Source organism: Malus domestica, chromosome 14 (genome assembly GCF_042453785.1).
Source record: "Malus domestica chromosome 14, GDT2T_hap1".
NCBI classification, from domain to species: domain Eukaryota; kingdom Viridiplantae; phylum Streptophyta; class Magnoliopsida; order Rosales; family Rosaceae; genus Malus; species Malus domestica.
Window position 1 is genome coordinate 20,489,023 of NC_091674.1, and position 27,065 is coordinate 20,516,087.

General features: G+C 38.3%; 4 protein-coding genes across 9 annotated transcripts; 3 read left to right on the top strand and 1 right to left on the bottom strand.

Moving 5' to 3' along the window:
- Window positions 1-7,842: 7,842 nt before the first annotated feature.
- On the bottom strand, window positions 7,843-10,043 carry LOC103404676 (small ribosomal subunit protein bS6c-like). The gene is made up of 2 exons (XM_008343615.4): window positions 9,562-10,043; window positions 7,843-8,238 (listed from the first exon to the last, which is right to left on the bottom strand). Exons 1-2 carry the CDS (start codon window positions 9,931-9,933, stop codon window positions 7,999-8,001), a joined length of 612 nt encoding a protein of 203 aa, XP_008341837.3. The 5' UTR covers window positions 9,934-10,043; the 3' UTR covers window positions 7,843-7,998.
- Window positions 10,044-10,901: 858 nt separating this feature from the next.
- Window positions 10,902-14,200, top strand: LOC103404687 (26S proteasome non-ATPase regulatory subunit 8 homolog A-like). Of its 3 annotated transcripts, none has more exons than XR_003768421.2 (7): window positions 10,906-11,107; window positions 11,577-11,655; window positions 11,879-11,981; window positions 12,141-12,404; window positions 12,681-12,792; window positions 13,610-13,769; window positions 13,852-14,200. XR_003768421.2 is itself a non-coding variant. In XM_029092756.2 (6 exons), exons 1-6 carry the CDS (start codon window positions 11,003-11,005, stop codon window positions 13,990-13,992), a joined length of 804 nt encoding a protein of 267 aa, XP_028948589.1. In that variant the 5' UTR covers window positions 10,902-11,002; the 3' UTR covers window positions 13,993-14,200. The 3 variants fall into 3 exon arrangements, 1 of the variants encoding a protein (XP_028948589.1); XR_011575201.1 differs by having other exon boundaries at window positions 13,616-13,769; XM_029092756.2 differs by lacking the exon at window positions 13,610-13,769 and having other exon boundaries at window positions 10,902-11,107.
- Window positions 14,201-15,404: 1,204 nt separating this feature from the next.
- On the top strand, window positions 15,405-18,121 carry LOC103454454 (protein ABIL2-like). Of its 4 annotated transcripts, none has more exons than XM_008394039.4 (10): window positions 15,405-15,713; window positions 15,969-16,091; window positions 16,183-16,265; window positions 16,502-16,652; window positions 16,738-16,837; window positions 16,952-17,035; window positions 17,213-17,240; window positions 17,374-17,447; window positions 17,576-17,673; window positions 17,761-18,121. In XM_008394039.4, exons 2-10 carry the CDS (start codon window positions 15,978-15,980, stop codon window positions 17,935-17,937), a joined length of 909 nt encoding a protein of 302 aa, XP_008392261.3. In that variant the 5' UTR covers window positions 15,405-15,713; window positions 15,969-15,977; the 3' UTR covers window positions 17,938-18,121. The 4 variants fall into 4 exon arrangements, with proteins under 4 accessions (XP_008392261.3, XP_008392260.3, XP_028948777.2 ...); XM_008394038.4 differs by having other exon boundaries at window positions 15,508-15,685; window positions 16,180-16,265; XM_029092944.2 differs by having other exon boundaries at window positions 15,512-15,685.
- Window positions 18,122-19,804: 1,683 nt separating this feature from the next.
- On the top strand, window positions 19,805-21,497 carry LOC103454453 (uncharacterized). Its single transcript, XM_008394036.4, has 4 exons — window positions 19,805-20,164; window positions 20,275-20,381; window positions 21,032-21,066; window positions 21,184-21,497. Exons 1-4 carry the CDS (start codon window positions 20,162-20,164, stop codon window positions 21,249-21,251), a joined length of 213 nt encoding a protein of 70 aa, XP_008392258.1. The 5' UTR covers window positions 19,805-20,161; the 3' UTR covers window positions 21,252-21,497.
- Window positions 21,498-27,065: the final 5,568 nt, after the last annotated feature.

Here is a 27,065-nt window from a genome sequence, read left to right on the forward strand (position 1 = left end):
CAATCTCATCGTAGCCCTTTTGCTCTCCTCAACGCCGTCATTGATAGGTTGTGGGCCGTTTTCGACGTGATTGACGACGTATTCTCTCTCAACGATTTATTCAGATCGACGACATGGACATGGAGAGTTGGTGCAATCTTCCTCGCCGCATCACCACTTCAACTCGAAGGATTCCGAAGCAACACACCGAGAATCTTGGGATGATGTATAAATTATTTAATTGCGTAAGGTCATTTTGAGTATTTAATAGTTTCATTAAAGGGCCTCAACCAAAATATGTGCAAAAGCTGGTTTTTCAAGGCTATCTTTTGTTAATTTGGCTATTTTCTCTAAAAGTTGTGAAAAAAAACTGATTATAAGGTGTTTACCAAGCACTTGAAAATTTCTAGCTTTCTTTCTTTTTCTACTTGCTTTTTTTTTTTTTAAATTTTAGCAATACAAACCTGGTACAAAGACTAAGATCTTTTTCAAATTCTTTTTGTAAGGATTCTGATGATCCTTTAATCGTATCAGTTCATCGTAATTGTGCAACTTGGTATCTAAGCACCAAGACTAAATTTTGGACAAAACTTGGCTGCTTAATAGTTAGCATGAAGTCCTGCTGAACAACCACTGTGGCTGCTTACCAGTTTGACACATGTTCATTGTTTTTCTCCTTTCTTAAAAAAGTTATGTAATATTAAAATATCATGTAAAGCACCAAAATAACCTTATATTCTCGTTCAATTTGTCCAGTCTTCTCCCTTTCTTCTCTTTTGTTCACAGACCCCAACTTTGTTTTGTTCCTCTTCTTGGCAAAAGCACATGCACACACCAGTTTTAATTTTCAAGTTTAGCCAAATTTAATTAATGGGTTCTTCATTTTTTTTATGCAATATTCAAAATACTTGTATAAAATATTAGATAACTATTTTAGAAAGCAGCTATGCCAATTCAAAGACAATTACAAGTTATTTTAACTTAAAGATAGTACAATTCAAAAGGAAAATGGTGCAACTTCCACTTCAACTTTCTATACTGCACAAAATTTGCCAAGAACAAAAAGAAATATCTTCCACTTTTTTCTTCATGTTGCATGACGCCAAAATATTAGGTGGATACTCCACACCTCCAATTTTCCATTTTACAAAAAATCTATAAATAATTTTCCATTTTGTTTGGCTCTTTCATCTTGTGAAAAAGCATGGAAATTTGTTCCTACAAACAAAAAGTCAAGCGGCTAAATGTATAATAGGATCAATATTTCTACATATCTATATTTGTTTGTATGTATTATAGTTGTTATATATGTAATACTCACATTAAGCAGTTGGGTGAAAGAGACATTTTGTTGCCAACATATAATCTTGTCCAAACTTCCCGAAGTTAAAAATGAAAACTTGGTTCCCTTTGGTATATCCTACGAGAGGAAAAATAAAAAATGAGAGTTGAAATTAATATATTAGAAAATAAAAACGAGATAAGAGAAATTGACAAGCTAAAAATTCTTTCAAAGTAAGACAATAAATTGGTGCATTGAATTTCTTGTGTAGCTTGAAAATGTTGTTCTGAACCAGTACCAACATTGACATATCCTTACTTTTATGTTTAAAGAGTAAGTTTGAATTCTCAAGCTCAACTCTTATGTCTAGAAATTAAATTTTGATATAACTTTATTAAAATTAAAAGAGTTAAAAGTCCTTACTTGAAGCAAGCTATCAAATAACTGAGCCTCATGTCCTACACCTTGGAGTGTTTGTGAACTTTCACCTGTGCAAGTAAATTCCTACACCACTTGCTGCAACATTTCTATATTTGCTAATAATATAAGACTAGTCTCCATCATCTTGAAATCAACAAGTAATTCCTAATATCTTCAATCTACCAACACTCTCTCATAATGCTCAAAGAATCGTAGAAAATTATGTTTAGGCTTCAAATAATTTTTTTAAGACAGTATTCATAGATTCACTACTTTGTGTGCTCTTCATGTCTGCAATGAAAGTATGCCCCCATACACCAAAGCCCATTCTTCTCACAAGTTAAATATGTCACACAACCAATTGTTGTCTTGAAAGCCATATTTCTCAAGCATATTATTCCATGCTAGTAGCCACTCATTTTCATCTTCATAATCATATACATACGTGCTGAAATCGTGAGCAAATTTTGTTGATCTGTGAAAAACATAGCTCAAATTATTGGCTACATTTTGATAAATGTGCCAAACACATAATCAATGACAAGTTTCAGGAAAGACTTCAAATATTGCCCTTGACATTGCAGTTGATTGATCTGTAAGAATTGTTCTTGGTTGTTTTCCAGACATTGCTGAATTAAATAGCCACCGAAAAGAAGTTGTAGTTTCATCAGACAACAAAGCTGCACCAAATACTACAGTTTGCTTATGATGGTTAACTCCAACAAATGGTGTAAATGGTCGACCATATCGTTGGTTTGGTAAGCGTTATCAAAGCACACAACATCACCAAAGAGATTATAATTACTTACCGAACGTTTATCAGCCTAAAATATGTTTATGATCATATCATCATCATCATCAACTTGCATTGCATGCAAATAGGAGGAGTTTTGCAAGTGCATTTTTTGGAAATACTGCAATATAGCACCAACATCTCCCTTTTTCATTTTAGTATTTCGCTTACTATGTATATAATTCCTATAATCTTTATCCAAAAATCCAAGATAGTCACGACCTCAAACTTCTATGCTCATTAGATGCACAGTTGCTTTAATAGGTAATCCTATCTTTTCTGCATCATCAGCGTGTGCTTTTTGAGCCTCATGCATACTTCTATTGATTTTAAGCATATGCTTCATTGGTGTTGCAATCAAATCATGATTATGACCTTCCTCAAACGACACAACCCTAAATTTTCCGTTCTTCTAAAGTAGACAAGTCATATGTGCTCGACAATCAATTCTTGAAATTGGTTGTGAATAAGTTACAACTTCACTCCGTTTGTCTTTTTGTCGATAACCTTCTTTTGAGCAACAATAACTTAATCGTGACACCAAATTCATCTTGTTTTTTGTCTGGTGATGTTTATGTACATTAACCACTTTTTCCACCATAATCTACATAAAAATTAGGGTTAATCTCAGTTTACTACCCTAAAGTTTCGTGGTTTTCAAAATTTGGTACATGAAATTTTTTTCATCCCATAGTCATATCTCTAAGTTTCAATTTTCGGACAGTCTCATACATCCGTTAAGGTGACTGTTAAGTCAGTCGTTAACTGGTGATGTGGCGCCCATGTTGAGAATGACAGGGCACCACATGTTGTTAAGGGTCCACGTGGAAATAAAAAAAAATTAAAAAAGCTTAAAAATTAAAAAACTTAAAAAATTAATAAATTAAAAAAAATAGAAAAAGGTGGGGATAATTGTTTCCTCTTTCCCTGTCCATTTTTCTATCTTCTGCTGATCTAGATGCGATGGAGATGCAACTATGGTGGTTCTAGCAGGTTGCAGCGGGTGGTCAGGCAGGCGCGAGCTTGCCACTATCGAGTAGCAACAGGTGCAGGTCCTGGTGAATCGAGGTTGGCTGGGTGGTTCAAGCAGAAAAGAAATGGTTGGGATCTGGGCTGGTGAGTCTAGTGAGTTTGGCTTGCTTTCAGCTTTACCCAGCCCTGTCGCGGCTTGGATTAAGGAACAAGAGATGAAAACCCAATGAGTGGGATTAGGCCGTGGAGTGAAGAGATGAACGGGATTTCTCTGGCCTTCACCTTCATCCTCAAATTTCTGCAATTTTTTGAAGGGCAAGAATAGGGAAAACACTGGATATTGGAATTGGAAAAAATTTAATAGGCAAACTCCATGGACAAAGAATTCGAATTCTTGGGAGCAAATCAGGTTGACAGACTTATCATTGGGCACGCTTTATTTTCCCTTTCAATTCCTCTGTCGGTGGCCGAATCGATCTTCGCCCAACCATTGCTAGTCAAGAGGAAGGGTGACGGTTACGAGGTTCGCAAACCTCTGTGAAGGGTTACAAGGTCACGAGGGCAAGGGTTGTTGGGCATCTGAGATTTGAGGGAGAGCTCAATTTTTAATTTTTTAATTTTTTAAGCTTTTAGTTTTTTTTAATTTTTTAAATGTTCACGTGGGCTATTAATGACACGTGGCGCCCAGTCATTATCCACATAGGCACCACATCATCAGTTAACGAGAGACTTAACAGCCAGACTAACGGATGTATGAGATTGTCCCAAAATTAACACTTTAGTAATCTGAAAAACAAAAATATTGTGAACAAATGAGTTGTTAAACTTAGATAGCCACCACATGAGTATTTTTTTTTCAAACATATTGCTTGCATTATATATATATAAACCCACTAATTAGATGCTTGGAAAACAAGTGAAAGAACGATAACCATAAATAACAAGAATTAGAGTCGTAATTCCTAAATATCAAAAACCTACTAATTATGTCACATCCTTACCTAAGCCCCCATCACATCCCGGACTCGACTCCGCCATAGCACAATATTATCCGCTTTGGGCCATGATCACGCCCTCACGATAATTATGTCATATCCCGGCCTGGGGCCCCCACCACATCCCAGGCTCGACTCCGCCGTAGTACGATATTATTCGCTTTGGGCCCGACCACGCCCTCACGATTTTGTTTCTGTGAACTAACACGAAAACTTTCCAGTGGGTCACCCATCATGGGATTGCTATCGCGCGAACTTGCTTAACTTCGGAATTCCGATGGAACCCGAAGCCAGTGAGCTCCCAAAAGGCCTCGAGCTAGGTAAAGATGAGAATATACATATAAGGCTTACAGGATCCTCACCCCTGGGCGATTTGGGATCTTACAAATTAAATTTGCCAAAACTTGAAATTAAAATGGGTGCATATATACTTGATGTTGCTGATGAGATATGGAAATTAAATAGAATCCATGAGTAAGAGGATTGACTTTTGTCTAAGAAGAGGAACAAAAGAAAAGTTAGGGTCTGTGCGAAACGAAAGAGAGGAAAAAGAGACGACTGGACGAATTGAACCGGGGCATAAGGTTGTTTTGATCCTTTACATAATATTTTAATATTGGATAATTTTTTTAGAAAAGAGAAAAACAATGGATAGGTGTCAAACTGGTAAGCATCCACAATAGCCATTCAGAAGGACTTCCTGCTAACTATTAAGCAGCCAAGTTTTGTCCCTAAATTTTAAAGTGCACAAATTATTATTTTTTCTTTAAACGACAAATATTATTAGATTAGTCACTGACTTGAATCCACGTCGTCATGCAATGGTTTAACTTCATTTCACTACTGTGGTAAAAGGCCACTTGCAGGTGCACAAATTAGATTAGTAGCTACAATTTGATTCTCCTAGCTATTAACTAGCACTAACTCATGTTAAAACTCTCTAAATTCTGAACAATGTGGCTGCTGTTCATTATGTTGGAAAAGTTAGCGATATGGCAATTTGATTTATTTTTTATATTTACTTTTTATATTGGTGATGCTATCCACACACCTCTTTTTATTTTTCATTCACTGCTCATAATTTTTGGCCGTCATATCAAATAAATTAAAAAAAATTAAATGACAAAATTTAACAAGATGCTTGCAGGAGGTAAAAGAGAGTGTGCGAATAACCATGCCCTTTATATTTTATGTATTAGCGCTTTCTAGTAGAATACTTATTTTTTACTTGTTATTAAGCTTGAAGATTGCTCATTTGTTTGTTCCAGGATTGGATTTTTATAAATACACCTCTTGTAACTTTGTATAGATTATGAGGCAAGATGTAGTCCATCCCATAATGTAGTCATTTTGGTAATAAGTAGTTTTCTTCTTTCATTTCATTAAATGAAATAATGATCAGAGTTTGCAGTCAGTTTTCTGCTCGTTATTTGATATGTTAACAGATTCTTTATCTCTTGCTCCATCGGAATTCAAAAAGTAAGGACGTTTTATTTGGGAGTTAGCCTTTTTCTAATCGCTTTGAGTATGAAAGAAATAGCCTCCTTTGTAGTTGATGGCTATCCAGGGGTCTTGGCTATTTTAACTGTTTTGTGCGGGTTTGGAGAGTAAGGATAATTTGGTAGACCATTAATCAAACCTTATGTGTAACTCAACTCGTTTTATCCATTATCTTTCTTTTATTAATATATATATATATATACACATACATACATATATATATATATATTGCCCTATCGGTAACCTCATTAATTTAGAACCAGTAAACTGTCATGACTCATGAGAAACACCACATATAGTATCAAGTTATTGTTATGGAGCAAAAAATAACCCCAAAAATTCAAAGGACGACGCGTGGACTTTTTCTCTACAAAGACATGAATGCCCTCATTAAATGGGTAATGCATACAAATATTCCTACGCGCAGCTCAACATCCTGAAGGTCCAAGACTACTGCTCAAAACTCCCCTGCTCATGGCATGGAAAAGTCAAAGACATTAAAGATATGATTAATTACTAAATCTTATCTTTAATACATTCCCAATTGAAGACCAACTCCATCGAGTAAGGAATCCTTATCACAATCAACCATGAATGTTTCTATCATCATCTCAAGATATTATCTCCTAATTATTATCTTGAGAATATTCTTTCCTCATTCATTGACCAATAAGATGGCGTCACGGGTGGGGCAAAACCCTAACCCTATGACCAGCCTATCCTTGCTATAAATACCTCAATCTCCACTAAATTTTGGTAAGCTCTTTGCTATGTATACAACCCTAAACACTCACTCTTTTAAAAGTTATTGAATTAGGCATTGGAGATCCATTGGGCAAACCACCCACCTTGTTGGCTCATGAGGCTTTGGTCTATAATCAAAGGTGTTAATTATTTTGTAGGTACAAATTCGTCAAGATTAAAGACGGCATATTTTTACTATCACAATTGCGATCCACATATCGTATTAAAACGTTGAAATTTGAGCTAGTGTCGTTGTCCTTTTAATTAATTAAGATAATCCCATCACCAGAGTAACTTATAACTCAAGCAGTTAAGATGATTTATTTTGCACACAAAGTACTCAGTTGAATTCATTCCTCCTCGATATCGCCTTGTTATTTGTTGAGAAGTTGATATCGCTTGTATAAAGAAAAAGCTACTAGCTATATCTTATTTCACACAGTTTGTTCTTACTGAGTAAAGTGTTCCTACTTTATTTCCGAGTAATCCTTTAGCACCCATGGAATCTCTGCATCTAGATAATTAAAAGAATGTGTCCAATTCGGCTACCATTAGGCGGCGGCTTGTGAGTTATGGCTGTATCATCGTGCTTTGCTTAATCATCACTTACAAAAAGGCAGACACCATAAACAAAGATGATTGAAGGCAAAGGTGTGTTTTAATTAGTGCTATCCAAGAACAAGTTTATGCATTTGATTAAATTAAATAAGACAATTAAATATGGACTTGGTTCATTTTTGGTCAAAAAAGCAAACCCCCACCATTGAGATTGCGCATTCTGCTGTGCTAAAAGCCTAAAAGATAATTTGAGCAATGCGATGAACCTACGACAGAACAAATACGTGTATCCTATTCATTCCACAAGTCTACATCCAGGTTGCACCAACAAAGTGGGGATTCAGCGCATTAGCAGACCTGGACTTTTGCCTCTGCACTCGAATTTGAATTCACCTCTGCACCCATCATGATTCTCCTCTTGAAATCATCCGTAATAGGGATGTATACGGTCCATTGACGTAGTTTAATTCGCCTTGGCGCAAAGCACATAGGAAGCTAACCTTATCTCTGCCAGCAACTGGCCTTTTTATCTAATCTGTATTCGAATCGAAGAAAAAAGGTTTGAAGTTTCATTCTTCCATTCGAGTTTCTGCTACAAATTTCACTCTGGAAACTGCATATTTTTCCTTTGGCCGTTAATTCAAATATGTTACAAAGGAACGAATGGGCAGTTCAGAACATCCGAAATTACATTGTACACGCAACTTTTTCTTTCCTGCCTTCCTCTAAGAGATGGACAAAAGATTCAAACTAAACTAGTACTTCCTCTTCCTTATTTTGAAGCTCATCGATCGGATGACATTATCGTCGGCTTTGAGATTTGCTTCAAGAACTTCGAGAGAGTCGGGTTTTGTGAAGTAGGTAAAGAGGAGGTAGATACCATCCAGGTAAGTGTTAGACTCTCCGGCTTTGTTTTTCTTCTGGATGCCATACGCTAGAGGAATTACCCCTCTGTTGAAGACCTCCACATACATGCCACCCCCGGCTATTAGCAACTGCAAAAACATGGATCATCAGAATAAAACCTTGTAACCAACTACACTGTTTTATAACCTGAGCAGGAAACGTAATGCTGCTTAAAGTAAATTGCATGTGTCAAAATTCATCTTATTTCAAATAAGCTCTTACACGGTTATCACAGCCATGACGCAATCGTACATGTATAGCTATGTCTAAAAGCCTAGACCAGTCCAACACTAAGACACCACACTTAAGTCATCATGAGATCAACAGGAAGTCCACAGCCTAGTTCTCCGTATCTTCGTAGCTAAAAATAAGGCATAAAATGCATGACTAGAAATCAGAGGGGTAAAATAACGCATGACAAGATATAATCTGGCATTTCTTGATATTACGGGAATTACTGGGTGACAATCACAATATATCAGGTTTGCCCGTAGTACCCAACTTTCCCACCATTTAAAAAAATTAAGAAAACAAGGGCATAGCTCGTGTAGTATTGCACATTCTCATTGTGACTGATTGCTCACTGTACTAATTCATTGCACATCCAAACAAACACAGCATACAATTCAAATAACAACTATTACTTCTCCATCGAAAACAACCACGGTTAACAGACTAATACGTATATGATGATAATAAAAGATACAAGTTTACCACTATTCCCGAAAGGTTTAAGCTATTAGGATATGGTTATTTCCAAATTCTAATAACGCCTCCCATGTGTAGAAAGTCAAATTTGGGATCTCCTGCTTTGGTATCATGATAAACCAACAACTACTTCTATCTTGTAATCCATGACGTGAACTTATATCTTCGACTAGATTATAAAAGATGTCCGAAAGATCCAGAAGAACCATATGAGTACTTCTCAATATACACAATTGGGGACCTAAAGACAGTTTTTCAGAGGAAAGTTTCTCTTATGCATATTAAATCAGCAGATGTACTGCAAACTTACCTACATTATGAGGACTCAAAAATCATTAGATTAGTAGTATCTTCGACATATCGCTCTAATAGCGAAAAGCGTTTCGCACTGCAAATGCAAAGTAAACTTTTCAAAACTAAACATCTCTGAAGGTCCTAACTCACTAAGAAATAAATGCATCAAATACTATCCGCCAATTGCCATTATATTATATGTATCAATTCAACCAAAAATTCCAACTTTGTTCACTAATTTTTCTTATCTTTTCCTCAAATTTTCTCATCCGCCAAACAGATTACAAGCCAAAATTGAAACAAATGGATAAAACCCACTAATATTAAGAGCCAAAGAAATCAAATTTACTTCACCAAAATAAAAAGGCAACAGAATTTGGAAAAAAAAAAAAAAATGAAATTCCTTTTACCTCCTCGTACTTCTGGGTAAGAGTAAGTCTTTCATCCTCGGACATGTCGGGTCTGAGCACCGCCATGGTCTCGTACTGTCGGAGCCCCGGTGGGCACGGGGGCTCCTCCTTCTCCTCCACGGCGGTCAAGCCCGACCCGGGCGGGGAAGTCGGGTCGTCCTCCGACTGGAACCCGCCCTCGAAAAACGAGCCCGAGAACTCCAGGGACTGGACATTGGCGGTTAGGCGCGAACTGGGATTCGGTCCGGTTCGGTTAAAGCGAGGGAAGAAGACGGTTTGAGGTAGAGATGGGATTTGGGAAATTGTTTTGGGGCAAAACGGGAAATTTGAAGAAGGGGTAAGAGATGAAATGAGGGAAGAAGTGGAAGCCATTGCTGGAACCTCTGTTTGGAACAGAAGAAAGCTTTTGGGTCAGTCCTAGGTGGATATTGATAAGGGACTAGAGGAGATGACAGTGGTGAATGAAACGACGGGTCGTGTATATGTTGCGTTTTACCGTAGGTCGTAATATAATTTGACGGGTTGACAATTCGGACATGTGGACCAAATATTACAATTGGTTAGCAATAAACTAGCATTAATTCGATTCAAATTTATGAGAAAGGAACTTAAAAATTTTCACTTACACATGAAGAAAAATACTATTACTTACTTACAAATAAAGAAAAATATTATTAAACCAGAATAATAAGTGGTGGTAATCCTCACACTCTTAGAGCAATTCCACCCATGGAGCCCTCCTTCCTGGCAATCCACTATTCAATCCACCATATTAAACAGTAACTGCCTTAAATGAATAGTAACTACCATTAATGAACAGTAATTGCCATTTACATCTCCACCCTTGGAACCCTCTCCCCTGGTAATAAGCAATTAAAATAATAGTTGTTTTTGTTTGTTTAAATAATAAAAAACCCCCCCCTCTCTCTCTCTCTCTCTCTCTCTGACACAAAAAAAATAAAAAATTGCAAAGCCCTCATGCCACAGGCCCGTCGACTCCCCACCCCCCCTTCGCTCAGGCTCCCACCGTCGCTCGGCCTCCACACGGCTGGACATCTCTCCACCGGGCCTCCGGCCCTTCTTCTCCACTGTCCCCCGAGCAACCCACATGGGTGGAGTTGCTCTTAACACAATTGGAATACGAATAATAATCATTCAGCTAATGTTTCATTAATGAAATCATAATTCTTGATTTTTTTTTTCTGATAAATACTATTAATTTATTGTTTAGCGGGTATATTCGAAAACGGCCCATTACCACCCCGGCACATGAAATCAAACCTGCAGGCCCAAGACCAGCCCATATTGAAGCCCAATAAAATTCTATTTTCTTCTTGTAAAGGAAGCAAAGAGCGAACATAAACTCAGAGAAGCAAAAAAGCAAAAGTAATCGGAGGAAGAAGAAGACGACGAGGCAAGCAACCGCAGGAACACGAGAGAGATGGATCCGAAGTTCACAGAGATCGCACAGCTCTTCGAGCGATTCAAAGCTGCATTCGTACGGAGCGATTTCGATACCTGCTCCAATTTCCTCTCCCAGCTCAAGGTAACTCACCAATCCTCAAAAACCCTAATTTTCAATCCCCAATTCGAGATTATCAGCTGCTTATTCACATGATTTAGTAATATTTTTATGTCGTTTCACTGCTTAGTGCTAAAGTATGATTCTTGTGTGTTAGTGCTGAAGTATGATTCTTGTGTGTTAGTGCTAAAGTATGATTCTTGTTTGTTGCCCCGATGTGATTAGGTTTTTGGGTCAGTAAGAGTAATGCGATTGTCGTTTTGATTTTCTTCCTTTGAAATATTTTATAATTAGATTTTGGGTATTGGTGAATTGAATTTACAAGATTTCGAGATTTCGAGTTGTCGCAAGTATTTGGTTGTTAAGCTGCTAGGGAGTGAAATGCCACTCAAAGACGTTAGTTCGGAGGATTTATTGACTGGTTTTTATGTGAAGATGTATGGAATTAAGTTGTTGTTGTATGTGGATTGAGTTGTATCGGTTGTGTTTTCAGGTTAAGCTGACTGAATTAGGAAGCCTACCGCCGTTGTTTCAAGACACACCTAATGCTGTCAAGGAATTAACATTAGCTAGTAATGTTCTTCATCCAAATCTATTGCTTCTATTTTCCTGTTCGTGTAGTTCCAAACTAATTAGTGAATGCGCCAGAAACAAAAATTATGCTTTTATAGTTCATTTTGCTACCTACTTATGTGGCTACGAAAGAGTGTGCTAGTTTAACATTGTTCATTGGTGTAGTCACCTTCATTATCTTAACCCAACTACCTCCTCAATTTCATGTTTCAAAACTGTCAGGGGATATATATGAGCATGCTGTTGTTCTTAGTGTTAAGATTGAGGATCAAGATGCATTTGAAAGGGATTTCTTTCAGTTGAAGTCTTATTACGTAGATGCTCGGTAAGTTATCATCCCCTTAAGCTAACTATGAAGTTGCATTCTGTCTATGCGGTTATAGCTTTGTTTATCTTATACCAATTACTCGGTCTTTTTTTCTAAACAGAAATAAATGTTTGTTTAGAAAGATTGTTAATGAATTTTACTTTTCTTATGGAGTAGAGATCGTCTTCCACCATCCCCTCAAGAGTACCCAATTTTAGGTCTCAACCTGTTGAGACTCCTTGTCCAGAATAGAATTGCTGAGTTCCACACTGAACTGGAACTTCTTTCATCTGCTGCTTTGGAGAACCCTTGCATTAAGCATGCTGTGGAGCTAGAGCAATCTTTCATGGAGGGGGCTTACAACCGTGTGTTGAGCGCTCGTCAGACAGTACCACACGAGACTTATGTTTATTTCATGGATCTCCTGGCTAAAACAGTCAGGTAATTTGTTTTACTTAGTAATTATTATGTTTAAATAATTGCAAAAGTTCTTCAAACTTGTGACAAGAAATGCTAATATCTGGAAGTTGGGAATGTATTTTCTTTGGAATGTTCCATCATTGTCCGTGGCTCATAGGAATATGTGAATGATTTGAGCCCGTCATCTTCCTGTTATTGAACTTATTGTGTAGTTAGCTATTTAGATGATATGTTACAATGTACAATTAAAATGTCTTTGCGGATTTCTAGTTGGTTGATCTCTTCTGTCACTTTTAGGGATGAGTTAGCCGGATGCAGCGAGAAGGCGTATGATTTTCTCTCTATTAAGGATGCCCGTCAAATGTTGCTGTTTCCTTCTGACCGTGAACTTTTGGCATATGTCAGTGAGGTACGTCGCGTGTAACATGTTATTTTCCTTTTTCATAAAAAGTCCAAATTGACTGAACTTCTTAAGAATAATTGATCTTCTGTTTTTGAAATCACGTAAAATGCCTACCGCTATCTGGCAGAAAGTTAAAAATGCATATCCTTGCAAATCATGAGTGGGAAAGGCACCTGTTTGACATGTAACTTTCCAATGATTTAAATTGATCGAGCCCCTTATTCCCAAGTAAAAGACTGAATGGAAACCTTACCCAAGGCTTGGCCATGGGCTTCATGGGTAGACCTGGCATTTTGGACCCGACCCGTTAACCCGACCCGACCCGTTAATATTAGTATTTGGATGGATGCTTAACGGGTTGGGTCACTAACGGGTCAACCCGTTAACAACCCGTTAAATAATGGGTCACTTTGGGTCAACCCGTTAGCACCCTTTAGTTGAGGATGTTTTAGTAATTTCAATAAGGTCTTAACAACAAAATATAAACTCTATGCAAAAAATAATAATAATAATAATTGTTAACAGGTGAAACGGGTGACCCTTTAGCTTAACGAGTTGGGTTTGGGTGATCAGTTAGCTTAACAGGTTGGGTTTGGGTGACCCGTTAACTTAACGGGTCGGATTGAACCTGATCCAAACCCAATAAACCCGACCCGTTTACAAGTCTATTCATGGGCTTCAACTTCTGAGTATAAAATCAAAATATAAACTATATACACAGCATCAAGGCACTACTGCTTATGCTCCACCTGCTCTAGTAACACGATCATTTCCCCATATTACCGATTGGTTTTATGGTGGAACCTCAACTTTATGGTATTAGAGCCAGGTTGTCCCATGTGTGAAGTCAAATGACAACATGCGCTTCACGTCATCCCGTTGTGTTGTCCACGTGTTAGGCTTGAGAATTGGCCACACGTGAGGTGGCGTGTTGACAATGAATCCCACATCGATGGTAGGAGGGACCTTGCATGAGCTTATAAGTAAGTTGGGCTACTCCTCATATTGCCAATTAGTTTTATGTTTGGTTCTACAAATTTATAAGACTTTGTTCCGTGGATACAGGATCATCCTGAGTGGGAAGTGAAGAATGATGCGGTCTATTTCCAGAAGGCAAAGGAGTCTGCACCTTGCAAAGAGATACCTTCTTTACAACTCATCAACCAAACTCTCAGCTACGCAAGAGAGTTGGAGCGGATTGTCTAAAAGAGCTGCTACCGCATTCTGGTTGTTTGTTTTGTGATTCACAACTGTTGCTCAAACTGTCACTTCCAAAATTTCTTCTCAATTTTAGAACCGAGCCCAAAACTGTGTGTACTATTGTATTTTAGTTTGACCACTTTGGGTGGCAATATTTTTCAGATTTTATGTTCTTGCAATTTCATTAATCAGAAAGGTTGCTTTACCTTTAGAATGGTGCTATTGACACACTTTTTTACTTTCTATACACCTCTCATAATTTTTGGTTATCAAATCAAATGATAGAAATTAAGAGGAGGTGCATGAAAGATAAAAAGAGGCGAATAGCAACACCCTGCTTTTAATTACAAATCTGTCTGCTTGAGTTAAACGTCACTCAAAAAAATGTCTAGTATAATGCGTTGTGGGATGATTCTTAGGTGAGACTGCCCTGCTATCCGTACCCCGAAAGTTTCATATCTCACAGGCTAGTAATTGTACTTTTTATGCGTTTGAGTTTGAATCAATCTTTTTACCAAGATATCATCTATATCAAAAAGCCTAGCTAATGCAAATTAATGATTAATGGTGGTTTACAAGTGGCCATCAGTCCTATTTGTAATGTCAAATAAATCCAATTCCAACGTCTAATTGGAATCCCCAACTGCCATACAATAAAAATATCTTGTTGGCATTCCCTACCATATTTAGCCTTTCTACCAAATTAATTGCAATTTCTTGTCACTTAGTACTACGGTCTGATGGTATTTATTTTCACTTGTAAATGAGAGGTCTTAAGTTCAATTCTCGCCAGAGTGGCGAGTTTGAACAATATTATTGCTAGTTTATTGTAAGACTAAGCCTACTCTCTTTCTCTTACTTTAGTTAATATCGTTTGTTAAAAAAAAATTACAATTTCTTGACTTTAATTTTCCCCATGATCCATCACTTTCTATAAGTCAAGAAATTGGTATCATCATAAAGGGGGAGGGCAAAGTAGTTGGGTCGAAAGGTAAGACATGATAAAATTGAACCACTGGATTAAATGTGTGATGAACAAAAATTGCATCTTCTATTTACACTCACACTCAACTTTCTTCAGCCAAGCAAGCCATGCACTGTAATCATTCCACCCTTGATGTAAGTTGAGATCAGATTTAAGATTCACCCTATTCCCATCAATTTTGGGGTCCCACGTTTCACCTTAATCGAACCGCCATGCGGACGACAAGTGACTCGTTTTAATTGACTTATTAGGCTTTTCTTTGTCCTATTTTTCAAAGAATTCTTAAAGGAACCCGTTACGTGCAAATAAGTTTTCAATATAATTATCACACTGTTACGTAATGTTACCAATCTACTGATATTATAACATGTGGACATGTTTACCCTGTGTTCTTGATCAACTATATTATCCACTTGTATTAACAACACACTCTGCTGGTGTTACAAGTAATTTAACAACAAATAATTAGTAGCCTAGTTGTTGATATTTTGCTTTGAAAATTTAGTAGTAATTTGTCGATTTCCTAATAAAACCACAAACGGAAGTTTCTCACTCACTTTTTTCTTGAGTGGAATGTCGGCATCTTCTATTCTATATTCTGAGAGTTTCTTGTCAACAGAGACATACTTTTCCATGAAACAAAAACCAATTAGCTTTCTTTTGCTCTTCTCAATAATTGGATACTTATTCAGACTACTCAAGTTTTAGCAACAAGTGCGTTTTGGATTGCAGTTTCTGCGCAGTGAGCTTACTTTTCATCTGAATTTTCTGTCGCCAGAACAACTTGAATTTCATAGACTCATGGGGTTTTTTGGCTTTCAGCTATAATTATATCAGAAGTTATATAATATATATATATATATGTGTGTGTGTGTGTTGGGTTTTTTTTGCTTTCATCTGAATTTTCTGTTGCCAGAACAACTTTAATTTCATAGATTCATGGGATTTTTTTGCTTTCAGCTATAATTATATCAGAAGCTATATATATGTGTTGTAGGTGGAAAAAATGCAGATTGTGAATTCTTCCTCTTCAGTTGCTTCTCCTCCTCGACAGAAAGCTTCCCACCATGATGATGAACTCTTCATGCAGCAGAGAGTGCTCTTTTCAGAGAACCTCAATGTCTCTGTGTGCTTTTTTTTTCACCTATAAATTTGATCATTTTTCTTATTGATTTTAGAGTTGTTAAATGTTATGGCAATTTGCTCAGCAGGAACTGAAGAATCTGAGGAAACAGTTGTACTCAGCAGCTGAATATTTCGAAATATCTTACAGAAAAGAGGACCAACAACAATTGTGAGTTGAAGACTTGTTTTTCCCAGGGAAGTGATTTTTGCAATCCCCTTTTCTCCCCTGCACTCATTTATTTCTAGCGCTCGAATTGAATGAATCATAAACAAGGGGAGTGCAAAAGGAGAAAACGGAAGTGTGAAAATCACTGCCCTTTTTCTAACTAGCTCTTTCCTGTAGTGTACTTAGGTTTCGAATCTTTAATTGTTGTTTCGATATTTTCTTTTTTTTTCTTCGGGTAGAGTGGTGGAGACTTTGAAAGATTATGTGATGAAGGCAGTTATCAACACTGTGGATCACTTAGGTTCAATGGCATATAAGGTCAACGTATTTTTGGATGACAAAGTCGACGAAGTTTCAGAAACTGAGCTCAGGATGTCTTGCATTCAACAGGTATGGCATTTTACTCCTTAGGAGTTGGAACATTTTTCCTCTGTTTAACTTTGACAAATTCTAAGCATTTTTGTGGCAATCACAGCGACTGAGAACGTGTGAAGATTTCATCGGTCAAGGGGGCGTCTCCAAACATTCGCTAGCCATAAGCTTTCCGATGCACCATAGGCGATATACCTTGCCAGGCAAGTATCCTTTTATAGTTCTATGAAGTTTCTTTTTTTGTTTTGGTTGACTACTATTTGAAGTTTCCTTCGTATTACGCTGCATTCTTAATTTGAGAGTTACTATGTGTTCAGTTGGGGCAGCCATGGATGCTGTCGGCCAGTCTGCCTTGGCATATCGAAGCGCTGCCAAAGAGGATTTCTTTGAGGTTAAATCTGGTATTCATTCCATCCTTACATGTTGGTAGTTTTCTTTGTAGTTATTACGAGAAAGATAATAGAATTCGAGACTGCGGCCTCATTTCTTAGCTATCCGATTTGCTCGATTAACACCCGAAAAGGTTTAAATTACTGGGAAAAATCTGATAATTTGTTTGTGTGAATATTTTTCTGAAGCAACGAGGAATACTTCTCCAATTGTCAGGTACATCTTTTTAACGCTTTTTTTTCGTCTTTATTTTTTGATACAACGGATATTGGGAGAGAGGGGATTCAAACACAAAAACTCAGTGCATAGTGAATGCTCTTAATCGCGTGTGCTATATATTCTGATGCAGTGAAAAGTCTGCATTGCACTCTCCAGAATCTTCACCCGGAGCATTTCAGTTCCCAAGAATTGCATCCAAACATGGTTTGTGCAAAAGAAATTTTCTTCCATACAAACAAATTACAACTGAAAATAATACGTTGGCGAGCTTTTCGTTGATCTTGCTATGTTTATATGCAATTTATTTATTTTAATTCTATACATAAACTCAGAGAAAAGAACAGTCTCGCCACACCGGTTTCCACTTCCACGTTGTGGTTCTCATGTGAAGAGATCAAGCACTCTGAACTCTTCTAGCAGCAAACAGAGGGTAAGGCACTTTTGAACTGCAGAATGTCAAATACAATCCAACACATATGATGATATTAAGAATATAACGTTCAAATTATATTCGCAGTACTCGTCAGAGCCCCGGACCAGGAGATCAACGTCATTATCTCTTGATACCGAAAGAGCCAGGACAAGAGACACTGAGCAGCATTCGGGCAAAAATAAACGCTTCTATAAGGCCTTGCTTAGCTTCGGAAAGTCTAGGAAGGACACCATATTCTACAAATATTTGGATGAGAATTGAGAGCACATAACAGAAGAGAGGTAGAAGCTTGTCCGAATTTTTGTTTAGTCTTTCCCGCTTGTATTGCTCGTGCTACAAATTTGTATATCGTTCCAAGTAAAGTGTAAGAACTGCTCAGTTTTCGAGTTTTTTTTTGCATTTCCGCAAGAGAGCAACAGAGTGAATAAAATCTTCCAATTCACAATTTACAAGCACTGGCCATTCGGCAATTGATTAGAGAAGATCTAGGGCTTTCTGGTGTCACTCTCGGCTCTTGCATGAGGCGATTAGATAGCTAACTCAGTCAGTAAACAAGGATCCACTATAAGTTATCACCGGAGATGAAAGAACATTTCCCGGAAGTTATTTAAAATCCAAGATCAAAACTTGGGCATACTTCGATTTGCTCCAAAACAAGCTCCTCAAAACGAGTTCTTTTCTCATCAGCAGCATCATGAGAAGCACACAAACTCGGACGTGATTTCTCTGAAGCGTATGCTCTGTCACGCTTTTTAGTGCCTGAATAATGCTGCTTGAAACAATTACAAACACAATACATCGTATCAAAGCTACAAAAAGTTCTGATGGTTGCCAAAAGAGTGAAATGCATTGGAAAAACAAGAAATCATATAAATAAAAGATAGCAGTGCAACTTATGTTGTCTTCCTAAATTTCAAGAAATATAACCATGGCCACAAATTCTTCACCATGAAATGGGTTCAACTACATAAATCCTAACGGCACCTTGTTTACGCAAAGCAGTGCCAATAGTTCTAATTAATTCCTCCTCTATTTTGGTGGCTGATAAGAACTGCAGATAATTTAAATTGGAATAGCACCAGCAGAGAAAAAATGGCAATACATTATACATAGAAACTATGGGACAACCGTCACGCAAAGGCTTGTTTGTAGGGACGGCCCTCCCTGGTTTTGTTTCCTCAACACTAGAGATACTATGATTTGAGTTTGAAGCTTTCTTTGAACAATCTTTGTTGTCAAACTTTCCTTCACCCTCTGGCAAAAACAATGCAGGAGACATGATCAAGACCTCAGCAAGCATCAATGTGTAAACTACTACCGGAACAGCACCATATCTCCGGAACTTGGGTAAGGTCCACCGACCTCCACCAGATATTTTGGTAGCTCAAATATAAAACCTGGTCATTAGGGGTGGGGAAGATAGGATCAATGGAGGAAAAAACTTTAAGCAGTCACTTTCAGAGATGCAAAAGTTCAATTTAAAAGAAAAAAACCTTTCACTTACTAACCTTTTCCAGCAGCCTTATCTGTGATAGCACCACTACCCTGTTCAGGCTTTATTCCTGCCTCAGCAACAACATTATGTTTGTTTTCTCTTGTATGCAAATCCGCTTCAGGTTTACGATCTCCTTCGCGTTCTCCAATTTCAACTAAATGAGCATCAAATCTTATTGATTCACCGGATGCTACCACTTCATCTTTCTTAAGGAACCTGCTGTCTAAATGATTCCTGCTTGCATCAAACAGTATCATCTGAACAGAGAGCTAAAAAAGTTAAATCATGTGCGTCAAGTTTGCCTTAAGTACATTTGTTTGCAATCACACACACAGGGCAACAAAGAAATTCTTAAGTGCTTTCTACTTGCCTAATTGAGCACTTAAGAATTTAAGGGGCAAAATTTGAGATTGATAACTAAAAAAGTAAGAAGAGATGGTTGAATGGCCATCCGTTGAGGTAAATGAGACTTGCAAATTAGAATAGAAAGATAGTGTTAGTGTAGGAGAATCCGTTTAGGATTCTGTTGGGCTAGGTTTTGTAAATCCCTATGGGCTTAGAATTACTTGTATCTTAAGTCAGTTGACTATCATATAATTCAACCCGCTTTCCATAAGACCAAGAAGTCGAAAATTGTAAGAAACCGTCATGATATTTCTTGGCCTTTTGAGTGAGTTGTGTGGTGTACAGAACCTGCCAGTATGTCAAATGTGAAGCAAGAAATCCCGATAAATGCTAGCAAACATCTGCCAGGTTCGTAATTTTCGAATTGCCGGTACTCAGCTGCGTAATTTAAACCAAACCCAGGGGTATTCCAGTAAATTTGGATGACCTCCATATAAACGACTCGACGTTTTAAAACTGCTTCAGCTTTGTGGATTCTCTTTCAAGGTAGGTATTGCAGGGCTTTCTCGGAAATCTTCAGTCATTTGCTCAGATCTCCGATCTTTCTCGTTGATCCTTACGAAATCGAAGATTCGGAGTCGAAACATGGTAATAATCTGTGACTTTTCTTATCCATGTATATATAATTTGATTGAAATTTTGGGTTTATGATTAAAAATTAGGGTTTTTGATTTGGGTTTTTTGGTTATGGCATCCAGTCGGCGCTTTTCAATTTCAATTCGTTTTTGACGGTGGTGCTGCTCGTGATTTGCACGTGCACGTTTGTGAAGATGCAGTTTCCGGCCGTCCTGGAGCAGAAAACAGGGTCGGTAGTCTCACTTCCCCATTGCTTCTCTAATTTTGTAAATCTGTGTGTTTTTATTCATTTGAATTTAATTTTCTGCTTTAATTAGAGTGTGTTTAATAAAAGTTTAGCATAATCCAATCGTATGCAATGAAGCATTTTTCAGCATTTAATCAATGTTTCCTATGCACATTGTTAATTGAGGTTAAGAAAACTTCATTTAAATGTTAATTCTGCCCGGGTGTTGTGTTTAGCATCGGTTTTGAGTAGGATTGCTTAAAAACAAAAGGGTTGTGATTTTAAGCACTTGCGGTTAGCCCAAGTACCGAGCGAGGGTGGGGAAAGGGGTTTAGGATGAGGATAGGTCTAAAGTTTGATTCCCTTCAACGTCACGAAGACAAGGGGTGTGATTTTGAAAACTGGATGCACACGCACAAGATGGTTGGTATTTGGACTATGATTTATACTAGTTACGTATTCTACTGCTTATCCTGCAAGAATTGTGTAGTTAGTGGTACTTGCATTGGTTCTATTTGATTCCGCCGTATTATGTGTTTTTCCTCCAATCAGTAATGTTTGTGTTTTACTGTCCTTCATGCTTCCATGCCTTTGTATGATATGTCAAACTTCACGATCAATTCGTGTTCTGACTTTGTTTCTCATCCTGGCAGGTTCCGGGGATTTTTCTGGAAGGCAGCTAGAATAGGTACGTTTTTTTTAAGGGTTTTCTTTCATTCATTTGCGATCTTGGTGCTGCTAGAATAATTTTGATTCCCCAGTCCATGTTTCCGGTGGATGACTTTTGTGTGGGTACTTGAAACAGGCGAACGCTTGAGCCCTTGGGTTGCGTTTGGATGCTTTACAATGGGGATCTCAATTATATTTTTCTAGGCACAAGTTGCTTTTGTGCTCCAGGAAGCAGCTGGATCTCTTAGTTCATTTGTCTATTTGTTCCAACGCGTCGCTTGGTTCATGTTCTTAACCTGATTTTGCTCGAACTGCAACGCTAATGGATTTATGTGATAGGTGTCCGGCTTGCACATATGATTTCAACATGTAGTTGGTGATTTAGATTAGTATTCCACAGTTCTTTGTTTCTCTTACCGTTCATGAATGAATTGAAACCAGTTTCTTGTTTCTGCGTTCGCATGCGTTAATCCTTCTGAATGAATTGAGTTAGTTGTTGATTTTTCGTTATTTCTTTCTCTATCCTTATAACGATAGACTAAACTTCAGGAAAGTGGGCAGACTCTCTCTCTCCAATGTTTGCTTGATCACCACGATCTCTTGCAACCGAAAATGGTTTTTGCGCACGCTTTTTTTAGTTCGACGACTAGCATCGAATGTAAGTACTCTCTTTTTTAGTGCTTCGTCCATGAGCGGTAGGTCTCGGGTTCGAGACTTGGGAGCAGCCTCTCCATAAAATGGGGGTAAGGCTAGCGGATATTCACCTCTTCTAGACCCTGCGTAAAGCGGGAGCTTTGTGCACTGGGTACGATCTTTTTTTATATTTTGTGAATGATCTCCATTATGAATCGTGTGTTATCCATTTTAATTTAATCTAAAGCACCAGCCACCAAAAGAGCCTTCTGCGTTATTCTAAGCACCAGTTGGATTTTTTCATGTATTTTGTTCTTTTATATTAATCATACGAGCATTTTGAGTATTGAGTGTATTTCGTTTTTATATATTAACCATATAAGTTTTTTGAGTTCTGAGTTAAGGGTGTGACAGTTGGATTATTTGAAATATTTTGTCTTTGTATATTATATAAACGATTTATTTTTTAAATCCCGTGAATCATTCAATTTGATCTAATATGAGGCACCATATGAGCCATCTAAATTAGTTTTGGCACAGCAGGTTGATTCCAATTATTTCCTTACGAACCAACTTTTGATGGGAAGTTTTATAGTCGCATCATCAGGATTTGAAGGGTTCATCTTCCTCCGCTTGGGTAAGTTTGAGCTTGCATTTGGAAAGCTATTTCATGGGCGTGGTGGAACCGTGGAAGTAACAAAATCAGCATTTTGTTATTGCAAACTGAGCAAACATTCAATATTTTTGGATAAATTTTTTTTTTTTATCTCTTGAGCACCTTTTTAATTGTTTAATAATTTTAGCGTGTATGTTAGGTAAAATAAGGTGTGTGGTAATTTTCACACACCTCATTTAACAATTGAAAATGACCACCTTATATATATAAGTACTTAAAAATTACGTGTGTGAAAATTGCCAACCGATAAGTTATAACTGAAAAACTTATTTATGTTGCAGTCATATTTAGAATAGGATTGTGATTGTGTAAATCTTAGGGAATCTGGGAAAGTATCTTATATTCCTATTAGGATTAGATTACTTATTAAATATTGTAATCTTAAAGGGAAAGGTTTTACCATTTCTACTACTATAAATAAAGGCACAATGGGGTGAATCAAACACACCTCACAATTAAATCAATCTCTATTCTCTCTCAATATTGTTAAACCCCCCTCTCTCTCTAAACCCTAGATCATTAAATCAAATAGGCCTACAACACGTTATCAGCATGCTCTTGCCAAAAGCTGAGAAATTGAAACATCGTTGGAGGAGGCTATCATCCACCAAATTCAAAGGCTTATTCGTTTTCTGCTAATCAGGTACGCTTAAAATAAAAGAAGATATTTGAAACGTCCACGAAATATGAAAACATTCCCCATGCATCGCACAATTAAATTGTTATGTGGAATTTGTGAGTCAGAGTACAAAATTAAATTAGAAGGAAATATGGGTTTCCTAAACCCTAAGGGATTTGAAAAAAAAAAAGAAGGGGAAATTGGGCATGGTGTTGCACACCCACCACACCACCACTATGCATACTAATACCAAATGGATGGGCTTGCAGCCTTTCACCCTTACACTGTGGCCCGTAGCCACGCAGCAAACCTAGGCCCGCAACCTTCATTCAAATCCAGCCCAGTTGGCTGGGTGTTTCCCACGACATGCACTAGCTTACAAGGCTGGGCCTTTTCTCCTGTAACTCAAACTTGCAGGCCAGCTTTCGCTGGACTTGCCTGTGCCACCCCATAGGCCCTTGGGCCTGTCCCATCTCTGGACCCGTGGCCTGCAACCACCCTATGGGCTGCTTTAGCAGCCATTCAAGCTTTTTGCTCACGACACCAAGCCCAAATTATTTTAGGGCTATATTTTCGATCCAATAATATTATTTTAATATTATTTAGCTTCTACAATCGACCCGATATGACCCAATTTATTGAATTAATTAAAAGTGACTTGCAGTCCATTAATCTGATAATGAATCTAAAGTTATTGACCTTGTTGATGCACAAAACCGGAGGTTTTGGAACAATGTAAATCTGACCGTGAATCTGCATGAAATGTAAATAACACAAGATGTATTGTGGTTCACCCCAAGGTTTAGGCTACGTCCACACTGATTATGTATTTATCTGAGGGAGAGAGAGCTCTGAGAGTGAGAGCTTTGAGAGGGGTGAGAAGGCTCCAGAAATGGCCATCCCTTAATGAGGAGAGTGATGGGTCCTTTTATAGAATAAGGGCTTTTCACTTATTACATATTTGCCCATTCTTTTATTACATAATTACATTTAAGTCATTCGAGTATTTATACGAGATCTAAATACGGAGGCCCTAAGTATGGTATAAACAGTAGTCCCCCAAGTCTTCAGTCAAGAGAGTCTTTTGGTTGGAGACTTGAAACTCAGTCCATATGTAGGCCGAAGTAACTAGATGTTATCTTGAACTGATGCTCGATATGAGGCGGTGCTCAATCTGAAATGATGCTCAACTAGAAGTAGCACATGTTGTGAGACTGCTCGGCTTGTGGCTTATGTTGCCTTGGTTGGCTCAGCTTGTGGCATCGAAGGTGAGGGAGTCCCTTTTATAGAATAAGGGCTCACTCCTCAATACATAAATGATGGGTTAGGAGTGGTGCTCGTGGCGAGACGGTTGCTCAGTAGGCAGTGATGCTCTCTAATGATGGTGATGAAGTCCCTTTTATAGAATAAGGGCTTACTCCTTGATACATGAATAATGGGCTAGAGTTGATTCTCTCTAATGATGGTGAGGGAGTCTCTTTTATAGAATAAGGGCTTACTCCTCAATACATGAATAATGGGTTAGAGTCCCCCAAGTATTTTTCATGAGGCCCAGTTGAGGCCCAATATATGGTACATAATGTAGTCCCCCAAGTCTTTAGTCAATAGAGTATATTGGCTGGAGATTTCAAATTGAATCCATGTATGGGCCGAAGTGACGGTTGTTCGAAGGCGGTATTTGTATACCCTGCCCTGAAGCTTTGTAAGTGAAGCTTTGTAAGTGAAGCTTTGAAGCTAGAGCTCTGTAAATGACGCTTTCGAAGCTGGAGCTTTTTGTAAATGACGCTTTTGAAGCTAGAGCTCTGTAAATGAAGTTTTTTAAGCTAGAGCTCTGTAAATGAAGCTTTTGAAGCTAGAGCTTTTGTAAATGAAGCTTTTGAAGCTGATTGACATGAGTGATGCTCATGAATGTTTATGTTGATTGACATGAGTGATGCTCATGGATGTTGACATGAGTGATGCTCATGAATGTTTATGTATGATTGACATGAGTAATGCTTATGTATGATTTGAAGTACTGGGCGTACTTTTGATCACCTGGTTCGTGGCATGAATGGCTAGTTGCCAAATGATATTAGAGTACGGTTTATACATTTCATCACCTAGTTGGTGGTAATAGCGGCAGGTTGCTGAATAATTTTTGGAGTACTGGGCGTACTTTTGGTCACCTGGTTGGTGATAATAGCGGTGGGTTGTCGAATAATTTTGGAAGTACTGGGCGTACTTTTGATCACCTGGTTGGTGGTAGTAGCGGCGAGTTGCCGAATAATTGTGGAGTACTAGGCGTACTTTTGATGACCTGGTTGGTGCTATTTTATGCTTATGAGCCTTCGCCCTCCACAACATGCCAGCCTATTTACTTTGGGCTTTGCCCTTTTTTTTTATTTTTTTTATTTTTACCCTCTGATGGGGTTTATACAAATGTCTCCGAAAGATAAGAAAAAATAAATTACATTATTCAAAAATAAATAAAGCAGTCGTTGGTGCGTACTGCACCAACTGCGTACTGGGTTGTTTGCAGATCTTTTTCCATGTGCGTCTTCCAGTGGCTTCTTCAGAAAAGTGGGAACATACATGATGAAAGTTTTCTTTTTAAAAAATTGATGGCATCTTCTGCTTTGGTGGTCGACAAAAGCAAAATATAATTCTGGCTTTTCCTTTATGTATTCCTTTTCTTCCTTTTTTCTTTTTCTGCTGTCTGAGCATCAGCTGGTGTACTCCAGTTGTAAAACCCTATCAGAGTACTTTTCTTTCTTCTTTTCTGCTTTTGCTTTCGGCATGTTCAATCAAAAGCAAAAGAATCCCCAATTGTGCCCCTACTTCACTTGCTTGTCTAGCAGCTTGTTCATCTCATTCCCCGCCAAAGATCTCTCCAGTGGAATCTCCGGCGTCATTGCTCAAGACCCATCACACAAAACAAATTGTCCCTCCAATTGGCAAACCTTGACTAATACAGATCAAAGTTACTCCCAAACTTGACTTTTCTCATCAGCTCCCTACTATAGTACTCGGCTTTCACCTCCTTTGGCTACTCGTGGAACCCACGTGCCGCTTCCAACATTAGAGAAAGAAGAGCATTTTTGGCATTACATAACTAGATGGGTCATAGACTGGAGGGGTCATAATAATATAACCATCAAGTAAAGAAAGAAGAGCAAATCAATATGAAATCAAGGTAATTCTAGCCTAATGAATTATGGTTGTGTGGTCGGATCTGCTGAATATGCCGGTAGCTGTTGTTTTGATTCCTCTGACAGTGCTACTGCCGCGACCGCTGCTGCAGGAGTCATAGACTGGTATTGAGGAGGCAATTGGGCAGCCTGATGCTGTGTGTAGAACACTTGTTCATGTTGAGGATTGGTGTATTCGTAAGCGTAATTAGCAGTTGCAGACGGGGGCATGGCAATGGATTGAGAATGATGGTGATGTATCGGAGAGAACCCCACGTATTGCTGCTGGTATAAAGATGCACAGATTGACAGTGATGGAGTAATGACGCACAGAAGCAAACTGCTGCGCCAGAAAGTAATAGGGTCGTGCTAGAATTTGATGCTGGCGGACCATTATACATACGATACAGCTCTCAGTGCTAACGTAGCTTTTCCGAGAAAATTCTGGGAATTTCTTTTTTTTTTTTTTTGCTGGGTTTTCGAGATGAAGGAAGAAATGTGGGTTTTGAAGTTAGCCCATCTGTATATTATGAATCTCTGAGCTTCTTCAATGGCCGTGTGCTTCATTTGTTCTTCTCCCATCAACATTTGGAGCCTCATCTTGAGCATAGGGTCGGGCTTTCCACCGGCGGAGGAGCGGAGCCTTCTTTGGTTTTGGTGCTCACACCGATATCGGGTCGTCTGAAATTCGCAAACAAGTCCACAAGATTTCCACCCCCAAGCAGTTTTGCATGACGCTGACACGTAGTGTATGGCTCCCCACCACGCAGACCGCCTTCACGTGGACCCAAAGTATGGACGCTCGCTGCGCTGCGACGGGTGTGGCGATGACGTGGGCGAAAGTGACACCAACAGCTGAGGCGAAGACACGTTGTCGGTTAGAGTTGCGTGGAGCGAACGGTTCGACGATTCCTCCCTGC

What these genes read in the sequence shown, in the direction of transcription:
- LOC103454454 (XM_008394038.4), top strand. Translation starts at nt 15,978, where the DNA reads ATGCAGATTGTGAATTCTTCCTCTTCAGTTGCTTCTCCTCCTCGACAG. An exon ending in AAAGAGGACCAACAACAATT is followed by an intron (nt 16,266 to 16,501) that starts GTGAGTTGAAGA and finishes TTCTTCGGGTAG; the next exon opens with AGTGGTGGAGACTTTGAAAG. An exon ending in AATACTTCTCCAATTGTCAG is followed by an intron (nt 17,241 to 17,373) that starts GTACATCTTTTT and finishes ATTCTGATGCAG; the next exon opens with TGAAAAGTCTGCATTGCACT.
- LOC103404687 (XM_029092756.2), top strand. Translation starts at nt 11,003, where the DNA reads ATGGATCCGAAGTTCACAGAGATCGCACAGCTCTTCGAGCGATTCAAA. An exon ending in TCTTATTACGTAGATGCTCG is followed by an intron (nt 11,982 to 12,140) that starts GTAAGTTATCAT and finishes CTTATGGAGTAG; the next exon opens with AGATCGTCTTCCACCATCCC. An exon ending in CTCCTGGCTAAAACAGTCAG is followed by an intron (nt 12,405 to 12,680) that starts GTAATTTGTTTT and finishes TGTCACTTTTAG; the next exon opens with GGATGAGTTAGCCGGATGCA.
- LOC103454453 (XM_008394036.4), top strand. An exon ending in GTCCTGGAGCAGAAAACAGG is followed by an intron (nt 20,382 to 21,031) that starts GTCGGTAGTCTC and finishes TCATCCTGGCAG; the next exon opens with GTTCCGGGGATTTTTCTGGA. An exon ending in CTGGAAGGCAGCTAGAATAG is followed by an intron (nt 21,067 to 21,183) that starts GTACGTTTTTTT and finishes TACTTGAAACAG; the next exon opens with GCGAACGCTTGAGCCCTTGG.
- LOC103404676 (XM_008343615.4), bottom strand. Translation starts at nt 9,933, where the DNA reads ATGGCTTCCACTTCTTCCCTCATTTCATCTCTTACCCCTTCTTCAAAT. An exon ending in TTACCCAGAAGTACGAGGAG is followed by an intron (nt 8,239 to 9,561) that starts GTAAAAGGAATT and finishes ATGTTTTTGCAG; the next exon opens with TTGCTAATAGCCGGGGGTGG.